Source organism: Thalassophryne amazonica, chromosome 13 (assembly GCF_902500255.1).
Source record: "Thalassophryne amazonica chromosome 13, fThaAma1.1, whole genome shotgun sequence".
NCBI lineage: Eukaryota > Metazoa > Chordata > Actinopteri > Batrachoidiformes > Batrachoididae > Thalassophryne > Thalassophryne amazonica.
The window spans coordinates 59201160-59219404 of record NC_047115.1 but is presented as its reverse complement, the minus strand read 5'-3'; the positions used below and the strand labels follow the sequence as shown (position 1 = coordinate 59219404).

Below are 18245 nucleotides of genomic sequence, written 5' to 3'. Positions count from 1 at the left end.
TTGCGCTTTTATAAATGTGGTGTTGGGGGAGTGGGATCAAAGGTTTCATAGGGGTGGTGTCGCTGACCGAACGGTCCCCCATAAAAATCGGTCCACCCTGCCTTCACTGCGCATGCGTCATTAGCCGCGGTTCACAGATTTTCACCTCGTTTCTGCTTAAAACTGCACTACAGTCATCATCTATCTCAGCGACAGATATCTGAAGCTTTTGTACAACCATTTCCACATAAATTCAGCATTATTTCATCATAAAAGACGGAGGAAGCAATCAGAGCGCTGCGGCTACATGAGCTGCTAGCTGATGCGTTCACCGAGTGTCGCTCATTTCAAAGCGTCACTGATTATCGCCTCGTTTCTGCTTAAAACTGACTTTAGAATGATTTAAGAGGTTTACCTTGTCATCTAATGGTTAATAATTATTCCCTTTGAACGCTTTGGGTGAAGAGACTCTGTCTCATACCCAGCAACTGAGCTCCGAAATGATGCATGTGCAGTGGAGGCAGGGCAAACCAGTTTTAGGGGTGGACTGTTCGGTCTGCGACAGCAGTTTTTAAATGCACTAAACATAAGCATGCACATCCAGTGCTGTGCATGCTGCCTTCTATGTGTGCAGGTTGTCATGACACCACGAGATCTTTACTTTAAAAAATAGTTGATGGCTGTTATATTAATGTTAAAAATGTATTTTATAGGACCTATATGATTTGACAGTAGTTAAAAAGGCCATGCCAATGTAAAAAATAGCTGGTATAAATAGCTGGAGTAATGTTTTTTTTTTTTTTTGGAAAACATTTAATCTTTGGTCATATTTTTATTAGGAAAAATCCTTTGTTGGTTCCCATGTTTCATTTATAAGATTCTGGGTGTTTTATTCTTAAACTATAGCTTAAAGACACTTCAAGAACCTCCAGCCTGCATCAACCTTTCACCAACTGACTGCATCAGAAGTCTGAACCGGGGGATGTTGTCCTCACATTGTTACAGCAACACTGATGAGTCTACAACAACAAACACTGTTTTTCTACATTACCACTCACTCCACCTTCAGTTTATGTGTGGAATATGGCAGCCAAAATCTTTTTTTTTTCCTGAAAATGTCCATTGGCCAATCAGCTGCCATTTATCAATGATCTGTGGTCTTATAATAGGAACTGAGCTTTGATTTAACTCCAGTAAACTAACCAGGAAGCAATATAGGATGCAGGCTCCATGCAATAGTTACATGAAAATTCATGTGAGAAAACCTGTTTGAAGTTATTTTGCCTTGTGGAACAGAAATGTCTTATCACTGTTTGTGTTGGATTTTTGCAAGTTTACAAGAAAGGGAATTACTGCTTTTGTCATTCCTTATGTGCAGCATCAGGCAGTCACTGATCATTGCTTACATCTTTAACTTTATAACTTCAGTCTTACCTATAGCCTTTTTTTAAGAAAAACTGCAAAACCGAAGGAGACTTGTTTAAATTTGTATTTTTGTTCTTCTGATACAGAAGATTTTTTCTGTGTAACTATGCATATGTTGGGATCATCTTGCATTTCTTAAATGGTTTTCCAATTTCTGTGACCTGTGAGCTGGTTTTTGAAGTCAGTTGTCTTCATGAAGGTCATGGGGTTTTGTTTTGTTTTTCTTCTTCGTGTATATATATGTGGTCGAGTGGACGTATGTATGGAGAAACTAAGTCATCATGAATATGTTAAACAGATATATAAATGTATATAAATATTTGACCAAATCGCTCCATGGGTGTTTCTTCTCTGGCCTTTAAAATAAGAGGCGATCTGATGATGTGATTTTTAAATGTGAACAGCTGTAAACGCAGGTTCCTGTTCACAGCCTGCTGATGTGGATGTTGAGGCCCCTCACTCAGGGAGGAGGGGGACCAGGTGATGTCAAAGCTGATGTAAAATGTGGAAGCCTGCAGATCTGTGTCGCCTTCTGCACGATCTGCAGCACCTCAGCAGCAGCAGCACGTGTCGGTGTGTCTTTATGGCCCCGTGTGGGCGCGTGCCGGGGCTGATCGTGCACCTCTCGTGCTCTCTGCCCTCCAGCAGCTCGGATGTGATCGTCACACTGAGGTTTCCCCCCCTGCTGCATGCGTAACAGCTCTCCCAACCAAGTCCTCGCCGTTTGGATTTCAGCTCCTGTGCGCGACACAAACCGCGTTTTCACCCCGAAAACCAGCCCTGGGATTTCCTCTCATTTCACATCTGACGGATTTTCGTCTTTTCTCTTGGGTGGAGTCAGCCCGGAATCCTCCAAATTGGAAGCGCGTTAGCACGTTTCAGGTAGGTCTGCAGCCTACATGCACTCAGTCCTCCGTGCACAATCATTTTTTTTTTATTTATTTCATATAGATGTATAACCTGCTGCTGAGCCGCAGCTGCGTGTGGGTTTGAATCCTGTAGAAATAACAGTCGCCCATGTTTGACAGATCTGCATCCACATTTAGCATCAAAAGGCACGTTGGGGCCACAGGACGGAACCTGTGGGCCTGCAGACGTGTTTAAAATGTGTCTGAAATACGACTTCAGACGATGCAGTGAAGAGGCTCCTTCTAGCTCTGACACACGCTTCATGTTTTCACGTAAATCTGAGCGCTTCAGATGTTTTTGTGTCACTACCTAATATGGTGTCATCTGAGACGTTTCAAGAGGGTCGACGAGCCTAATTTTGGTCATCACGTATTTGTGGAGATTACATCGTCTTTGTGTACATTAAGGTGTTGGTACAGGGGCGGATTCAGGATTTATTGGGGGGGGGTTGATACCTTGGATCATGTTTTACTCGATAGGGTGGAGCATTACTTTGGGATTATTGAAAGTGCCCTTGCGTGGTTGTCATGCCTATCCAGTCGTTCTCACGGTGTTTTATACATAACACTACCTTTAACCTTTGTGATATGAAATTTGGGGTTCCACAGGGATCTGTCTTAGACCCCCTGCGTTTCTCCCTTTATATAGCACCCCTATGCTATATAAAGGGAGAATTTAAATATTGTAAGTAATCTGAATATAAAGGGAGCAATCCCGAAACACTGCAGTGTTTCGGGATTGCCTTTCATTGCTATGCTGATGATACTCAATTGTACATGCCGATAACTGCTAGTAATCTCCATAAAAAATACTAGAGGATTGCCTTGCATCAGTGAGAGGCTGAATTTCTAGTAACATCCTACTTTTCAATTCTGACAAGACTGAAATTATGGTTCTTGGTCCAGCAAGATATCGGCATCAATTTGACCACCTAGCGCTTGGCCTGGGTTCAATGTGTCATACATCATACAGACAAGGTGAGGAACCTTGGGGTGATTTTTGATCCTGCATTTTCTTTTGGCCGCCACATTAGGGATATTACGAGAGGTGCCTTCTTCCATCTGCGAAATATAGCGAGGGTTCATCTCATTCTGTCCATGGCTGATGCTGAGACCCTGATCCGTGCTTTTGTTTCTTCCAAATTGGATTATTACAATGTACTATTTTCTGGTTTACCCCAGTCCAGCATTAGAGGTCTCCAATTGGTTCAGAATGCTGCTGCCTGACTTTTGACACGAAGCATAAAGTTTGGCCACATTACACCTGTTCTGGCATCTCTTCATTGGCTTCCTGTCTCTCTGAGATCAGATTTTAAGGTTCTGTTATTAGCTTATAAAATTTTTGATAGACTGGCGCAGACCTACCCAGCTGATTTAATTAAACCCTACGTACCGGCCTGGGCTTTGAGCTTACAGGATGCAAGATTACTTTGTGTTCCGGGGGTGAAGAAAAAGTCTGTGGGTCAGAGAGCTTTCTCCTTTTGTGCCCCTGTCTTATGGAATGGTCTCCCAGCGTTAAGACAGATTCTGTGGAGACTTTCCAGATGAGACTTTTCTCAGTCTTATGGTTAGCATATTGTTAGCATTCTTTTTAGTTCTTTTAGTTTTTACTCCTTTGTTGTGCTTTTTTTTTTATCTTTTGTGTCTTTAAAATTTTGTTTTTTAATTCATTTTAAATTGTTTTGTGTGAAGCGCCTTGGGGTGACTCTGTCCTGAGTTGGCGCTTTATAAACTGAATTGATTGAATTGGGGAGAAGGGGGGGGCTGTCCGCTATATATGTTGACATGAGGTGGCAACCCAAAAACTCTAGAAATGAGGTTGATGCAAAAGTGCAGTACTTTGACTCACTGGTTGAGGCTGGCTCCAAGACACAGTATTTTTATTACAGAAGCCCATGTTAAAATGTCCAACTTTAGAACAGAAATAAAGGATTATTAACCAAGCAAGCAAGGTTAATAATTGGTTTATTATATGGCTATTATAAACACACAAACTTACAGTATCGCCTAAATATGCTGCTGACGGTGTTGGGCTCATTCGCTTTCTTCACCTCCACTAGCTTACCAGATGGTCTGGTGTCGCCGACCAAACGGTCTCCCCTAAAAATTGGTCGGCCCTGCCTTAACTGCGTATGTGTCATTGGGGACCACAGTGGCATGTCTCAGTCTGACTCTTCACCCAAAGCAATCAAAGGGATTAATGTGATTATTAACCATCAGATGACAAGGTAAAACCTCTTAAATTATTTTAAAGTGAGTTTTAAGCAGAAACGAGGTAGTCAGAGAAAAACTACTGACACACTGAAATGATGTAGGCGCTGCAGCACATCAGACTCAGACGTGCTGCTGTGGCACCCTGATCGTTCCCCTGTCTTTTATTATGAAATAATGCTGAATTTATGTGAAAACGATTGTTGAACAAAACCTTTTAAGCAGAAACGAGGTGATAATCGGCGAACCGCTGCTGATGCGCAGAAATGACGCATGCGCAGTGAAGGCAGATGGACCAGTTTTTAGGGGGGTCTGCTCGGTCCGCGACACCGGTAATTAGCTGGTAAGCTTTCAATCTGTGTGTCTTTCCAATGTTTAGATATTTATAGAGTACGTTCATCTTCGATTTGGTTTTTTAAAATCGTGTTTTTAGCTTCGTGTTTTGTAACAAAAATACACATTGCTGACCGATTGTCATGGTAACTGGTCCAGTATGGGAAATATCCAACTGGTAATCAGCCAATCAGTGATCATAGTGTCGCTGCCATATAATAAACATGTTTACGGCTTGGTCCAAAAAATGGTCTTGGTCTCTGTAGATGTTTCCTCCTCCATAACAACTGTATTGGGGGGGAGGGTTCAATTTTTTTCAAACTTCTTAGTTTAAGTTTAAACCATAAATTTATATAACTTTGGGGGCGTGGTCACTTTGAGTGACAGCGGTTGAGGCTAATGCTTTCTTTCATCTTTAATCTGTGTCCGCTGGATGCAGCTGGAAGTGGAGACTGTGTTGTTTTGGAGTATTTTATTGCAATCACCAGGAATAATATAGCTTGGTGTGCAGTGAAATGACTTAATGACGTCTCTGGTGCAGTATTCTCACTGAGCGAAACTCCTGTCAGATTTAATGTTGTATGCTAACAGCGTTTGCACTTGTAGCAGCTGTAGGTAGCGTCATCCATTAGGCCCACTTAATGCGCAATTACTGAGAAAATAAGCAGCTCATAACATTAAATGTCCACAGTGTGGTGTCTGTAAGAGGCCAGCAGGGGGACACTCACCCCTTTTGTATCAAAGAGGCTGGTATAATGCGCTTCAGCGCAGTTGTTGGTGAGAGCACATGAGCAGAGTGAAACCATATGGATGTACAGCTGTAATAATATTTGGTGTGGTTCCACAACACGCGGTCTTTTTCTGAATAACCCACATAAACCTTTTCTGGGGACAAAGTAAACCATTAGGAGAACCACTGTGCAGTCCCCAAAAATAGCATTTCATAACCACCCAAACCCAGGTTAGAGGGCTAAGACTCTGAGAGGGGTGTGTTCAGGCAGTTGATTGAGCAAGTGACATGTTAATTAAAAAAAAAAAAAAAAAATGAAATAAGGGTCTGCTGCACGGTGTTTTGTCTAGATGCCATAGATGTCACTTCTGCGACAGGGGTGCCACTGAGCTCCTGGACAATATTGAAAGCAGTGGAAGATCTACTTGTTCTTTCCACCACTGCAACACATTGCCATTCAGCTAAACTACCCCCCCCCCCCGTATTTTGCTATTTCCTCCTTAGCTCTCTCGCTGTCTGCCAGTGTAAGGTTTAGCAGTGTGGCATTCCTTACAAATGACCTGCGTCTTGTCAAGTTTACCATCTTTATAAAAAAAAAAAGCCAAAGTACACTCAACAAAAATATAAACGCAACACTTTTGGTTTTGCTCCCATTTTATATGAGATGAACTCAAAGATCTAAAACTTTTTCCACATACACAATATCACCATTTCCCTCAAATATTGTTCACAAACCAGTCTAAATCTGTGATAGTGAGCACTTCTCCTTTTCTGAGATAATCCATCACACCTCACAGGTGTGCCATATCAACATGTTGATTAGACACCATGATTAGTGCACAGGTGTGCCTTAGACTGCCCACAATAAAAGGCCACTCTGAAAGGTGCAGTTTTATCACACAGCACAATGCCACAGATGTCGCAAGATTTGAGGGAGCGTGCAATTGGCATGCTGACAGCAGGAATGTCAACCAGAGCTGTTGCTCGTGTATTGAATGTTCATTTCTCTACCATAAGCCGTCTCCAAAGGCGTTTCAGAGAATTTGGCAGTACATCCAACCAGCCTCACAACCGCAGACCACATGTAACCACACCAGCCCAGGACCTCCACATCCAGCATGTTCACCTCCAAGATCGTCTGAGACCAGCCACTCGGACAGCTGCTGAAACAATCGGTTTGCATAACCAAAGAATTTCTGCACAAACTGTCAGAAACGTCTCAGGGAAGCTCATCTGCATGCTCGTCGTCCTCATCGGGGTCTCGACCTGACTCCAGTTCGTCGTCGCGACTTCGCACAGCCATTGAAGAGGAGTGGACCAACATTCCACAGGCCACAATTGACAACCTGATCAACTTTATGCGAAGGAGATGTGTTGCACTGCATGAGGCAAATGGTGGTCACACCAGATACTGACTGGTATCCCCCTCAATAAAACAAAACTGCACCTTTCAGAGTGGCCTTTTATTGTGGGCAGTCTAAGGCACACCTGTGCAATAATCATGGTGTCTAATCAGCATCTTGATATGGCACACCTGTGAGGTGGGATGGATTATCTCAGCAAAGGAGAAGTGCTCACTATCACAGATTTAGACTGGTTTGTGAACAATATTTGAAGGAAATGGTGATATTGTGTATGTGGAAAAAACTTTAGATCTTTGAGTTCATCTCATACAAAATGGGAGCAAAACCAAAAGTGTTGCATTTATATTTTTGTTGAGTATATTTTCTGGGTTTATAGATGTTGTTATTGTGTTTGTGTTTGCGTTTATTAAATTCCAGGCATCTTAAACGTGGCAGACATGGATTATCTGGAATTTTGTTTTGGCAAGTTTTCATGTCTTCTGCTGCCATCTACTGGCCAGTAGCGTTCATGGCAGTATTCGCCCTAAAGCTGGGCAGACACTATGATATTTTTAATCACTGTACTCGTTTCCAGCTCCAAATGTACGACAAAACCACACGGTGTAAAAGTTCAGAGTGCACGATTTATGTTCTCACACACGTATGTTCAAAAACCACATGTCGGACTCGTGTTTCCAGAAGCAAAACGTAAACAGAAGCTTTTTTTTTTCAAACTTTGACATTTCTTATTTTTAGAAAAACTCTTGATGGGAGACATCAAAGTTTAAAAAAAAATTACAAGACTTTACATGAGTTGAAGAAAGGGGAGGAAAGATTATCACTGTTTATGCTCTCTCCAGTATTTGCACATGCACAGTGCAAGAGGTTGGACACTTGTAGCGCTTCAGCAGCGGGATACCCTCACGACGGCTGACCAAAATATCAAACAGGTTTGATTTTCATTCGACCATACGATTGGCGATCAGGAGGTGGTCCTGAGAGGTTAAATGAAGCTCGTTACTCCATGTATACTACATGATGCAGGACGTACGATTAAGCTGAAACTCGGTGCGATTCAAAAAATTCTCACACGAGTGAAAAATCAGCTGAAAAAAGGCCAAAACTCGCACAGTGTAAACCCAGCTTAAGTACTGAACATCTGGCACCAGTAGATCATGGCAGTGTTCTATTTATTTTGACACCATATCAGATGGTTATCTAATTACAACTTGGCTTTTTTTTTTTTTTTTTTTTGAAAATGCCTTTTTTTACAAATAAAAAAATGGCATATTTTACAAAAGCACATTTATCTGTAAACACCAACACACGACACACCTCACATTAAAGTGTTGGTTTACATAGAATGAATGAGTCAACTAATCAGTGTTACTGGATTCACATTACCCCTAATCCTTTGCCATCTATCTGTGTTTGTTACAAAACTTCAGAATTAGTGCATTATTCAACATTAAAAGATATATGTTATATTTTAACTTTGTACAAATGACAGAATTGACATTAATGGAGTTATTCTATCAGTATTCATTTTATTTATACACCAAACCATAAGCCAGCACTGCTTTATTTTCCAAGACCTCCGCCTAACGGCAGTGCTGTTATTTAGTAGAGAGTTGAGCTTTGTGGTTCCTCTCAACTTCTTCGCTGCTGGAAGTTATGTAGTAGACAGGAGCTTCCAGCAGAGGGCAGGGCGCTCAAAGACAGAAGTGCTGACTCATTGTTTGGGTCTGTGGTTGCCTTAGATGATCCCAGAAGCATTCGTTGTGTTAAAACTCAAAATCTGCTTTTTAGTAGTTGCAAGTGTACTGGAATTTATCGGTTATCTGTAGCTTCCGATAAATTTTTGGGTGGTTTATCGGTTTAGCTTTATAAAAGATAATTTTTCAGTTAGCTGATTATCTGTTATTGAAGCTAATTTTTTGGTTGGCTGTGCCCACCACTGTGTATCGATTAATCTCCACATCCCTACTCTCCATACATCTGAGCTGAACTCAGACAGCTGCTGGAGTCTGCAGGTCTGCAGCCATACAATCTTGGGCTGCTGCAAGTCAGCGTAGCACATCTCATTTTGGGAGGGAAAAAACATTTTGATTGATTGTAGTTTATTGTTTGTATTACAACATTTGGAAAGAGGTGTCATTTGATTTAAACGGTGATTCGCTTTGAAGTTATTAATTCCGAGCGGACTTTATCTTTCTAACTTGACTCAGCAGAGAGCAGTGCAGCGTTTGGAGCAGCAGAATGGAGAATAATTCTTGTTTCTTTCTCGCAACAAGACAGGAGTCCCAATTAGTCATTTGAATCCACACAAAAGCGACTCATGATTGACATATTTTCATGGCTTTCAGAGGGGTTAAGAAGCGGAGTTGTCACTTCTGAAGAGGAGTGAAGCAAAAAACCAACGAAGCAGCAGATCGGAGCACTTCTTCATTGGTTTAGGCTTCAAAGCAGATCCGCGCTGCAGAAACAGTTGATTACAGACCCGCTGCAGGGTCTGGAATCAACGTAGAGAAATGGTCATTTTCCCGACAAACACCCTCAAAAACAACGGCCGCTCTGAAGGACTGATAAGGGAATCATTAAGCAAAAAGGCTATTGATATCAGTGGATCGAATAATTTCTTAACGATACCTGAAAAGAACCAGTTCTCGATACCCAACCGTATCCACGACGTGGCACCTGTACATCAGATCGGGTAAGGGGACTTTGTGTGCCCCATGGCTGCTACAGTAGCCATCAAGGCCCAACAGGAACCCTGAACATGAGACTAACAGGGCTCTGGTGAAACAAGAAGTCCTCAACAGTGGATCAGACGAGGAGATGATGGCTTTGTCACTAAACAGCTGTGAAGGCGGATGAAGCACATCCTCAGACCCCAATTGTCTAGCATTTCCCAGCTATCAGACCGGGCTGAGGACATGTCAAGGACCATGTCTTTGTCGGCATGCAACAACATTCCCATTTTAAACACACACAGGCATCTCTAGATCGACACTGGATTTACATTTGCTACTCTGTGCTGCACCCCCACAAGTCTTTTAGCAATCAGCAAAGAGTGACAGGGGCAGGAATGTGAATCTGGAAGGCCTTAGCTTGGACCCGACACAGAAGTGTTAGACCCTTGGATGAGAAGTTGGCAGAAGTTACCATGTGTTTGTGACAATTTTGGGAATCGGGATGAAATTTTTGAAAAGTAAGAAAATTTGATTTCAAAACTAGTGCCAATAATGGCTGCACCTACAATGTACACAAAGATTGTTATAGATTGACAAAGATGGCACAAGAAGTTACTGTGATGCTTCAAAACATGTCCCGATTTGCTATTTGGGATGAAACGGGAAGGAATGGCGCTTGGTGGAATAGCCCCATTACGTGGGCCCTGAGGCTTGAAGCGGATGAGTCCATGACTTCCCTTGGATGGGACGCCGGTCCAGTGCAGGTTAATTTCCCAAAGCAAGGCATGTACTACTCATTTACAGCTGGATCAGCTGAGACAATGTAGATTAAGTGTCTTGTCCGGGGACACAGAACTGTTGAGAAATATTCACAAATTCAAGCCTCTTACTCCGATTGTTGCTGAGCTTCCGTTAATAGAGCACCACAGTCTCATTTGAACCCTGCGTGATATCGTGGGATTTTAACACTTAGGGGGATCACCTATACACAGCATAACTTCACACAGATAAATGGTGTATTGTTTTGTTTTCGGCTGCAATCACCGAAGCAGTCCCAAAAAGTTTTTTTTTTTTTTTTTGGTTCCCAGTAGAGAAGAAAAGGCAGATGGGAGACATCATGTCGGTAAGTGTTAGCCTACATGGCTAATCAGAGTTGCTCCATTTTTTTCACCTGCAAAACTGCCTTGATACATTTGTGCTTCGGGTCATAAACAAACCACAACAATGTCCACTTTCCCATCACATCGTCACTTTTACTTTGCACTTTCACTGCGTTTGTGTGTAATTTGCCCAAAAGCCCATTGAAAATGCTGTGGTTGGTCCCCCAGAAGTAGAGAAATTACGTCATATGCGTCATATATTATCCCTTTAGAGCCCGCCCTCAAAGGAGACTGCGGTGCCCAATTCTGCAGGCCTCATAAAATTTGTGAAAGTAGCTAACCTTTCTCTCCGCAATCAAACTGTTGCCACATTTGCTTGGTCCTTGAATTTGAAGGAACTGGCCTTTGAAAGTTGTTGAAAGGTTCCTGAATTTGATGTTAAACAAAGTGTGGGAAACCTGAACTTACTATACAAAGATTTATTGAATCATTATAATTTATATACCTTGCATTTTTCTGTCATACTTCCACACATAAGATACTCTCAAAAATACTCATAAAACAAACACTAATCCAATATTCGTTCCACAAAAAGAGCCAACAGAATTGTAAATAAAATCACATACGGAGAGCCAAACAACGCGCTGTTCATCAAATTAAAGGCACTACAATTTAAAGACCTGGTCGACATCAGAAAGAGTCAAATTGTGTATTAAAGCAAAACATAATTATTACACAGCAGTATCCAGATGTTGTTCCAGAAAATCAACGATCAGAGAGCTGAGAGTATCTTGTATGTACAAGAAGCAACCAAACCACAGTCAGAGCTGTGACTCTGCAAAACAATAAGTGCGTCTTAATGAAATGAAGACTGTTACAAATGTTTAAAAATAACATATTGAATGCATGTAGGATGGAAGATCATAGAGGAAAACGAACAGTAAGATCAGGGGACAAGATGTGTATGGTGACCTTATTTATTTATGTATTTATTTATTTATTTTTGCTTGTGTCATGGATGTTTATGACTAGTTGGATGGTGAAAATTTGAATAAAAAGCTGGACTATCTCACTAGGATTATCAATAAAATATAAAAAGGAATACAACTCAAGTGTATACTGTTCTGTTTTCAGATGTCATTTATGTTGTAGATGTTGAATATTTGCTGATCATTTGCTGGGTTTTATACCATGTCCCAAATACATCTGATGTAATCTAAACCATCAAACTGACTCAAACCTGATTATGAATTTTTCAATTTATTTTCATTTATATAGCGCCAAATCACAACAGAGTTAACTCAAAGCGCTTCACACAGGCAAGGTCTAACCTTACCAACCCCCAGAGCAACAGTGGTAAGGAAAAACTCCCTCTGAGGAAGAAACCTCAAGCAGACCAGACTCAAAGGGGTGACCCTCTGCTTGGGCCATGCTACAAACATAATTTACAGAACAATTCTCGGACAAATATACAAGAAATGCTATTGGCGCACCGGACAGGAGGATCGCCAACACAAATACAACTCCCATCTCTGGATGGAGCTGCACCTTAAACAGAGAGAAAAACAGAATCAGGCATCAGAAAGACAAAAAATACTGTATAATTTGCCAGCATTAAACAACAACAAAAACAGAAGAAATACTAAGGTGATCGCCGGCCACTAGCCCTAAACTTCACTAAAAGACCCAGAATTTAGGTAAAGTTGAGGCCGCAGCCCGCTCCAATTACTAATAAATGAATTAAAAGAGTAAAAAGCGTAATAAACTGTACCAGTATGCTAGCCATATGAAAGGGAAAATAAGTGCGTCTTAAGTCTGGACTTGAAAATCTCCACAGAATCTGACTGTTTTATTGATGCCAGGAGATCATTCCACAGAACAGGGGCACGATAAGAGAAAGCTCTGTGATCTGCAGACTTCTTATTCACCTTAGGGACACAAAGTAGTGTGATCGGGGTGCCACAACCGGGTACCAAGCCCTACAGGGCTTCCTCCGCCTAGCCACAGTCCGAAAGCCATCCTCCACAGCCGGCGTTTCTAAGCTGATGCTAGCCGGCCCAACACTAACCTCATCTGGAGTGCCCGTAACATCTAACTCCAGCTAAGAAGCTGCTCTAACTTACAAACACGGCTCTTTAAGAGAGCCACCCTATCTTCCAACATCACACAGGATTTACGGAGGGTGTAAAGTAGAATTAGTAGCGTACTTTGTGCACTAAGAAATTCAAGAATGTAGCCAAGCAAACACGAGCTAACCAATAATGGATAAGCTAACCACTCCTAAGGCTCACACAGATGCAAATAAATGAATTAAAATTCACAGCGGTTACACTGAAAAACTAACATAAGTATTAAACAGGTATAAAAGTAGCAGCTATAAAATACACTAAACGGTTAATTAACTAACAGGAGTGTAAAAAAATGAAATGAAAAAAATGATGAAAGGAACCGGTTCTCGATACCCATCCTTAATCTGGACGCAGTCAGGAGGGAAAGAGGCGTGTAAACTGTGGGGATGGATCCCATCCAGACTGCCTTGTCCACACCAGCACGATCGCATCTAAAGTGTATTTAGACAACAGTTAGATTGTCTCAAGATGACACAGACTGCTGCCAGACAGCCATAAAAAGCACTGAAGACTGTCCGATCCAAACGTCTGGATGGCAAACACAGGACCGGAGTGGGAACCAGTGCCAGTGTCCTCCCTTTGCACAGGCCCTGTCGGTACTTGACATCAGAGTACAACCAACGTATGGCCCAGACTCACAACATATCTGTCAAAGCCGGCATTGGTGCTGTCACTTACTCACTCCCATGCAATCACATCTTCACTCGTCCTCTCTTTCCCAGCATTTATTGACCTCACAGCAGGAGATCGCACATGTGTGCGTGCGTAGAACAGGTGATGAAATGATCGCTCAACTGTGTGTGTGTATTCATAACCTCCTGAATGAGCCACTGCATGTGTGTGCACAGGGTGCAAGTGCGTGCACTGTTGTCAGTGCTGGCACTCTGTTGGCCAGCAGAGAGCCCATGCTCTCTATGCAGAGTGTGCACACAAAAAGGCTGACAACACACAAGAACACGACAGTTCTGAAGCCTGCTTCTGTCAAACAGAGCTGGAGGAAAAAAGGAGGTGATGAACATTTTGCCTCTTCACTGTCATTGATCACCTCCTAATCACCTCAGCGACATATCCATTTAGGTTTTTTATCAATATATTCCTGGATTGCCAGAGTTTATTCATCCCACTGGACTTCTTTTGCTGCTAAACTTTGCTGGCAGTGGGCCAAAGTTCCCCATGCGTGCAACATTCATCAGACACAGCCATTCCATTGATCTTTTTTATTGTCCACTCCACCATATGCAGCTCAGTGCAACTCTGTACACAGCAATGTCTGGTTGGATTATCAGTGCCTGGCATGTCACATGGGATTTATTTATGCCGTGGTTGTTTCCAGCACACAGCACAGCCGGGTGAGAGGGTTTTCACCACAGGCTGTGGTCCCTGGTCCTGCCCACCCTGCACTGTGAAACGCTCCTGGGGTCATGCCAGAGGTGAGATTCATGTTTATTAATAATGTTGTCATGGGCTGGTGAAACAGTTCCACGATTTTACACAATAAAGTCCACCTTTGTTGTGCCCATGTTGTGTTTTATAAAAACTGTTTTAGTCCATTGTTCAAGGTTCAGAATGGATGGATCTCCTGCGAGTGAGAAGTTCTTCAGAATCCAGGCCTGTTTTTCACTGTGACTTTGAATAAATTTAAATTGAGAAATAGTTTGACTTTGTAAGAGACAGTATTACAATAAGAATCAGGTGAAATTAACATCCAGTTAGGGGAAATAATAGTGACATGGACACCGGAGTTGGAACGCACGTCAGCCATTTTCCCAGCTTCTTTTATTCACACTGTACGCACATCATCATTGATACCCATCACCAGAGGGACGTTTTCACTACAAAATATATACAATCCCAACTCCCACATTAACCAAACTTTATCCAAACATGAAAAAGGGAACAAAATGGGTCCTTCAGAAAAGTCCAAAAAAAAAAAAAAAAGAACAAACTGTCAAAGTGTAGCTGCTTTGTGGTGTTCACTAACTGAATGTGTCACCTTTGTGCCGTGTTTGGCATTACAGGAGCACCATGAAGGACGGTATCACCAACAACAGCACAGCTAGCATCTCACAAGCCAGGAAAGCTGTGGAGCAGCTGAAGATGGAGGCCTGCATGGACAGAATAAAGGTAGGCCTCTTTAGTTCTGCACTGCTGTGCTCCATGATGCCGGTCATGTGCACTTTTATTGTTGAATCCAGCATTGTTACTGGGCGTTGGATATGATCTTTAGGTAGCTGTAAACGTACTTCCACTTCATGCTAGCTTGTGTTACCCGCCACACTATGGACTAAATGAGCAAACCATTAGGTAATTTAACGTTTCCCATAATCCCCCTGTGCTTCCCAGAATGCACCGCGGCGCCAGCAGAGTTCCGGCGTTTCAAAGCCATGTAAACAATGGCTAGTGACGATATGGATGGCGCCAATTCAGCAAGTTCACAAGCGATCATGATTATGACATGTTCTCTCAAGTTGAGAGGGTTATCTAGAAGAGGGGTAGCACCTGTGATGAACTTCTGCTGTGCCCCGATGTTGTCTTGTTGTCAATACTTCACAAGGTTTGTTTATATTGTGCCCAAAACCGGTGTCGCCGACCGAACGGCCCCCCTAAAAATTGGTTTGTCCTTCCTTCACTGTGCATGTGTCATTGCGTCGTCCTGTCCCTTTTGCAGAAAAACAGCCCTAAAGCATGATGTTTCCACCCCCATACTTCACAGTAGGGTTGGTGTTCTTGGAATGCAACTCAGCATTCTTCTTCCTCCAAACACGACAAGTTCAGTTTTTACCAAAATGTTATATTTTGGTTTCATCTGACCACATGATATTCTCCCAATCTTCTTCTGGATCATCCATATGCTCTTTGGCAAACTTCAGACGGGCCTGGACACGTACTGGCTTAAGCAGGGGGACACGCCTGGCACTGCAGGATTTGAGTCCCTCTCTGCGTAGTGTGTACCCTTTGTTACTTTGGTCCCAGCTCTCTGCAAGTCATTCATCAGGTCCCCCCATGTACAGTTGTGCTCAAAAGTTTACATACCCTGGCAGAATTTTTGCTTTTTTGGCCATTTTTAAGAGAATATGAATGACAACACAAAGCTTTTTTTTTCACTCGTGGTTAGTGGTTGGGTGAAGCCATTTATTGTCAAACATGTTGGGAAGGTGTCGTAGCACGGACCCACAACAGGGGGCGCAAATGAACGGACAATGAGTAAGCCAAAAGGTAACAATTTAATGTTGTGACAATACACAACTAAATATACAGAAATTGCAAAGTCAGTTAACACCAGGTGACGTGTGGGCAGGCTCGAAGATAGAAGACCCCGACGAGAGAGAGGCCGCGTCCCACACGGCCTCCACCACCAACGGTCTGAAGAACACCGGAGCCGCCAAGTCCCGAGTCCCCAGGTGACCTCTGTCTTCGGCTGTCGAACCTGGTACTGCTGGCAAAAGCAGAGACAAGATGAATGAGTGTAAGTACTTACACTCAGTGGTCTATAGTCTGTACACAGTCAGGAGGAGGACCTCCACCTCCGAATCACACACTCGTGCAGCTCCTTGTGTAACCACTTATCTGTAGCGCAGTCGTCGTCGTCACGCCACACGCCAATTCCCCAGATAAGGGCGAACACCACAGGATACCGGCTGCAACAGAAGTTCAGAATCCACTCAATGATATGAGTCAGCAGAGAAGTTACCTCTCGGTAGTCGATTTCTCGGCGGGGAGGTGGAGTTGCAGTCCGGCTTAAGTATTGGTGTAGATGAGTGACAGCTGGTGTGATGAGTGACAGCTGTCACTTCCTCTGGGTCTGGCGCCCTCTCGTGCTTGGAGCCCGCACTCCAAGCAGGGCGCCCTCTGGTGGTGGTGGGCCAGCAGTACCTCCTCTTCAGCGGCCCACACAACAGGACCCCCCCCCAACGGGCGCCTCCTGGCGCCCGACCGGGCTTGTCCGGGTGACGTCTGTAGAAATCGGCCAGGAGGGCCGGGTCCAGGATGAAGCTCCTCTTCACCCAGGAGTGTTCTTCAGGGCCATACCCCTCCCAGTCCACCAGATATTGGAACCCCCGGCCCTTACGACGGACATCCAGGAGCCTGCGGACCGTCCAAGCAGTCTCCCCGTCGATGAGCCGGGCAGGAGGCGGTGTGGGTCCAGGTGTACAGAGGGGCAAGGTGTGGTGCGGTTTGAGACGGGACACGTGGAAGACAGGGTGGATCCGCAGCGAAGCCGGGAGACGGAGCTTCACTGCGGCCGGGTTGATGATCTTGAGGATAGGGAACGGTCCAATGTATCTGTCCTTCAACTTGGTTGAGTCCACACAGAGGGGGATATCCTTTGTCGACAGCCACACCTCCTGCCCGGGCTGGTACGTGGGGGCCGGGGACCGTCGGCGGTCCGCATGGGACTTGGCCCTCGTCCGGGCCTGCAACAGGGCAGAGCGGGCGGTCCGCCACACCCGGCGACATCTCCTGAGGTGGGCCTGGACCGAGGGCACACCGACCTCTCCCTCCACCAGCGGGAACAATGGGGGCTGGTACCCCAAACACACCTCAAAAGGGGAGAGGCCGGTAGCAGACGAAACTTGGCTGTTGTGGGCATACTCGATCCAGGCCAGATGGTGACTCCAGGCCACCGGATGTGCGGAGGTGACACACCGAAGGGCCTGCTCCAACTCCTGGTTGGCCCGCTCTGCCTGGCCGTTGGTCTGGGGGTGGTACCCGGACGAGAGACTCACGGTGGCCCCCAGCTCCTTGCAGAAACTCTTCCACACCTGTGAAGAGAACTGGGGACCACGATCTGAGACGATGTCCGAAGGTATCCCATGCAGCCGCAAGACGTGGTGGACCAGGAGGTCTGCTGTCTCCTGGGCCGTCGGGAGCTTCGGGAGGGCCACGAAGTGGGCCGCCTTGGAGAACCGGTCCACTATCGTGAGGATTACGGTGTTGCCCTGGGACGGCGGGAGGCCCGTGATGAAATCCAGCCCGATGTGAGACCAGGGGCGATGAGGCACTGGCAGGGGTTGGAGGAGGCCCGTCGTCCTCCGATGGTCTGCCTTGCCCCTGGCGCAGATGGTACAGGCCTGGATGTAGTCCCGGACGTCGGTTTCCATGGACGCCCACCAGAAGCGCTGCTGGACTACTGCCACGGTCCTACGCACTCCGGGATGACAGGAGAGCTTGGACCCGTGACAGAAGTCCAATACGGCAGCTCTTGCCTCTGGTGGGACGTACAGTCTGTCCTTGGGGCCAGTCCCCGGGTCCGGGCTCCTGGTCAGGGCCTCCCGGACGGTCTTCTCCACGTCCCAGGTAAGGGCGGCCACGACAGTGGACTCGGGGATGATGGTCTCGGTGGGGTTCGACAGCCCCGCTTTGGCTTCTTCTTCGTGCACCCGGGACAATGCA

At 44.6% G+C, this 18245-nt stretch overlaps 1 protein-coding gene across 1 annotated transcript in view; it reads left to right on the top strand.

The window, feature by feature from the left end:
• The first annotated feature begins 1941 nt into the window (after window positions 1-1941).
• Window positions 1942-18245, top strand: part of LOC117522812 (guanine nucleotide-binding protein G(I)/G(S)/G(O) subunit gamma-4) — a 59602-nt gene continuing 43298 nt past the window's right edge. Inside the window, exons 1-2 of the mRNA XM_034184218.1 lie at window positions 1942-2287; window positions 14864-14975. Of these exons, the coding sequence (XP_034040109.1) occupies window positions 14877-14975 (99 nt within the window). The 5' untranslated portion in view covers window positions 1942-2287; window positions 14864-14876. The remainder of the gene's footprint in view (window positions 2288-14863; window positions 14976-18245) is intronic.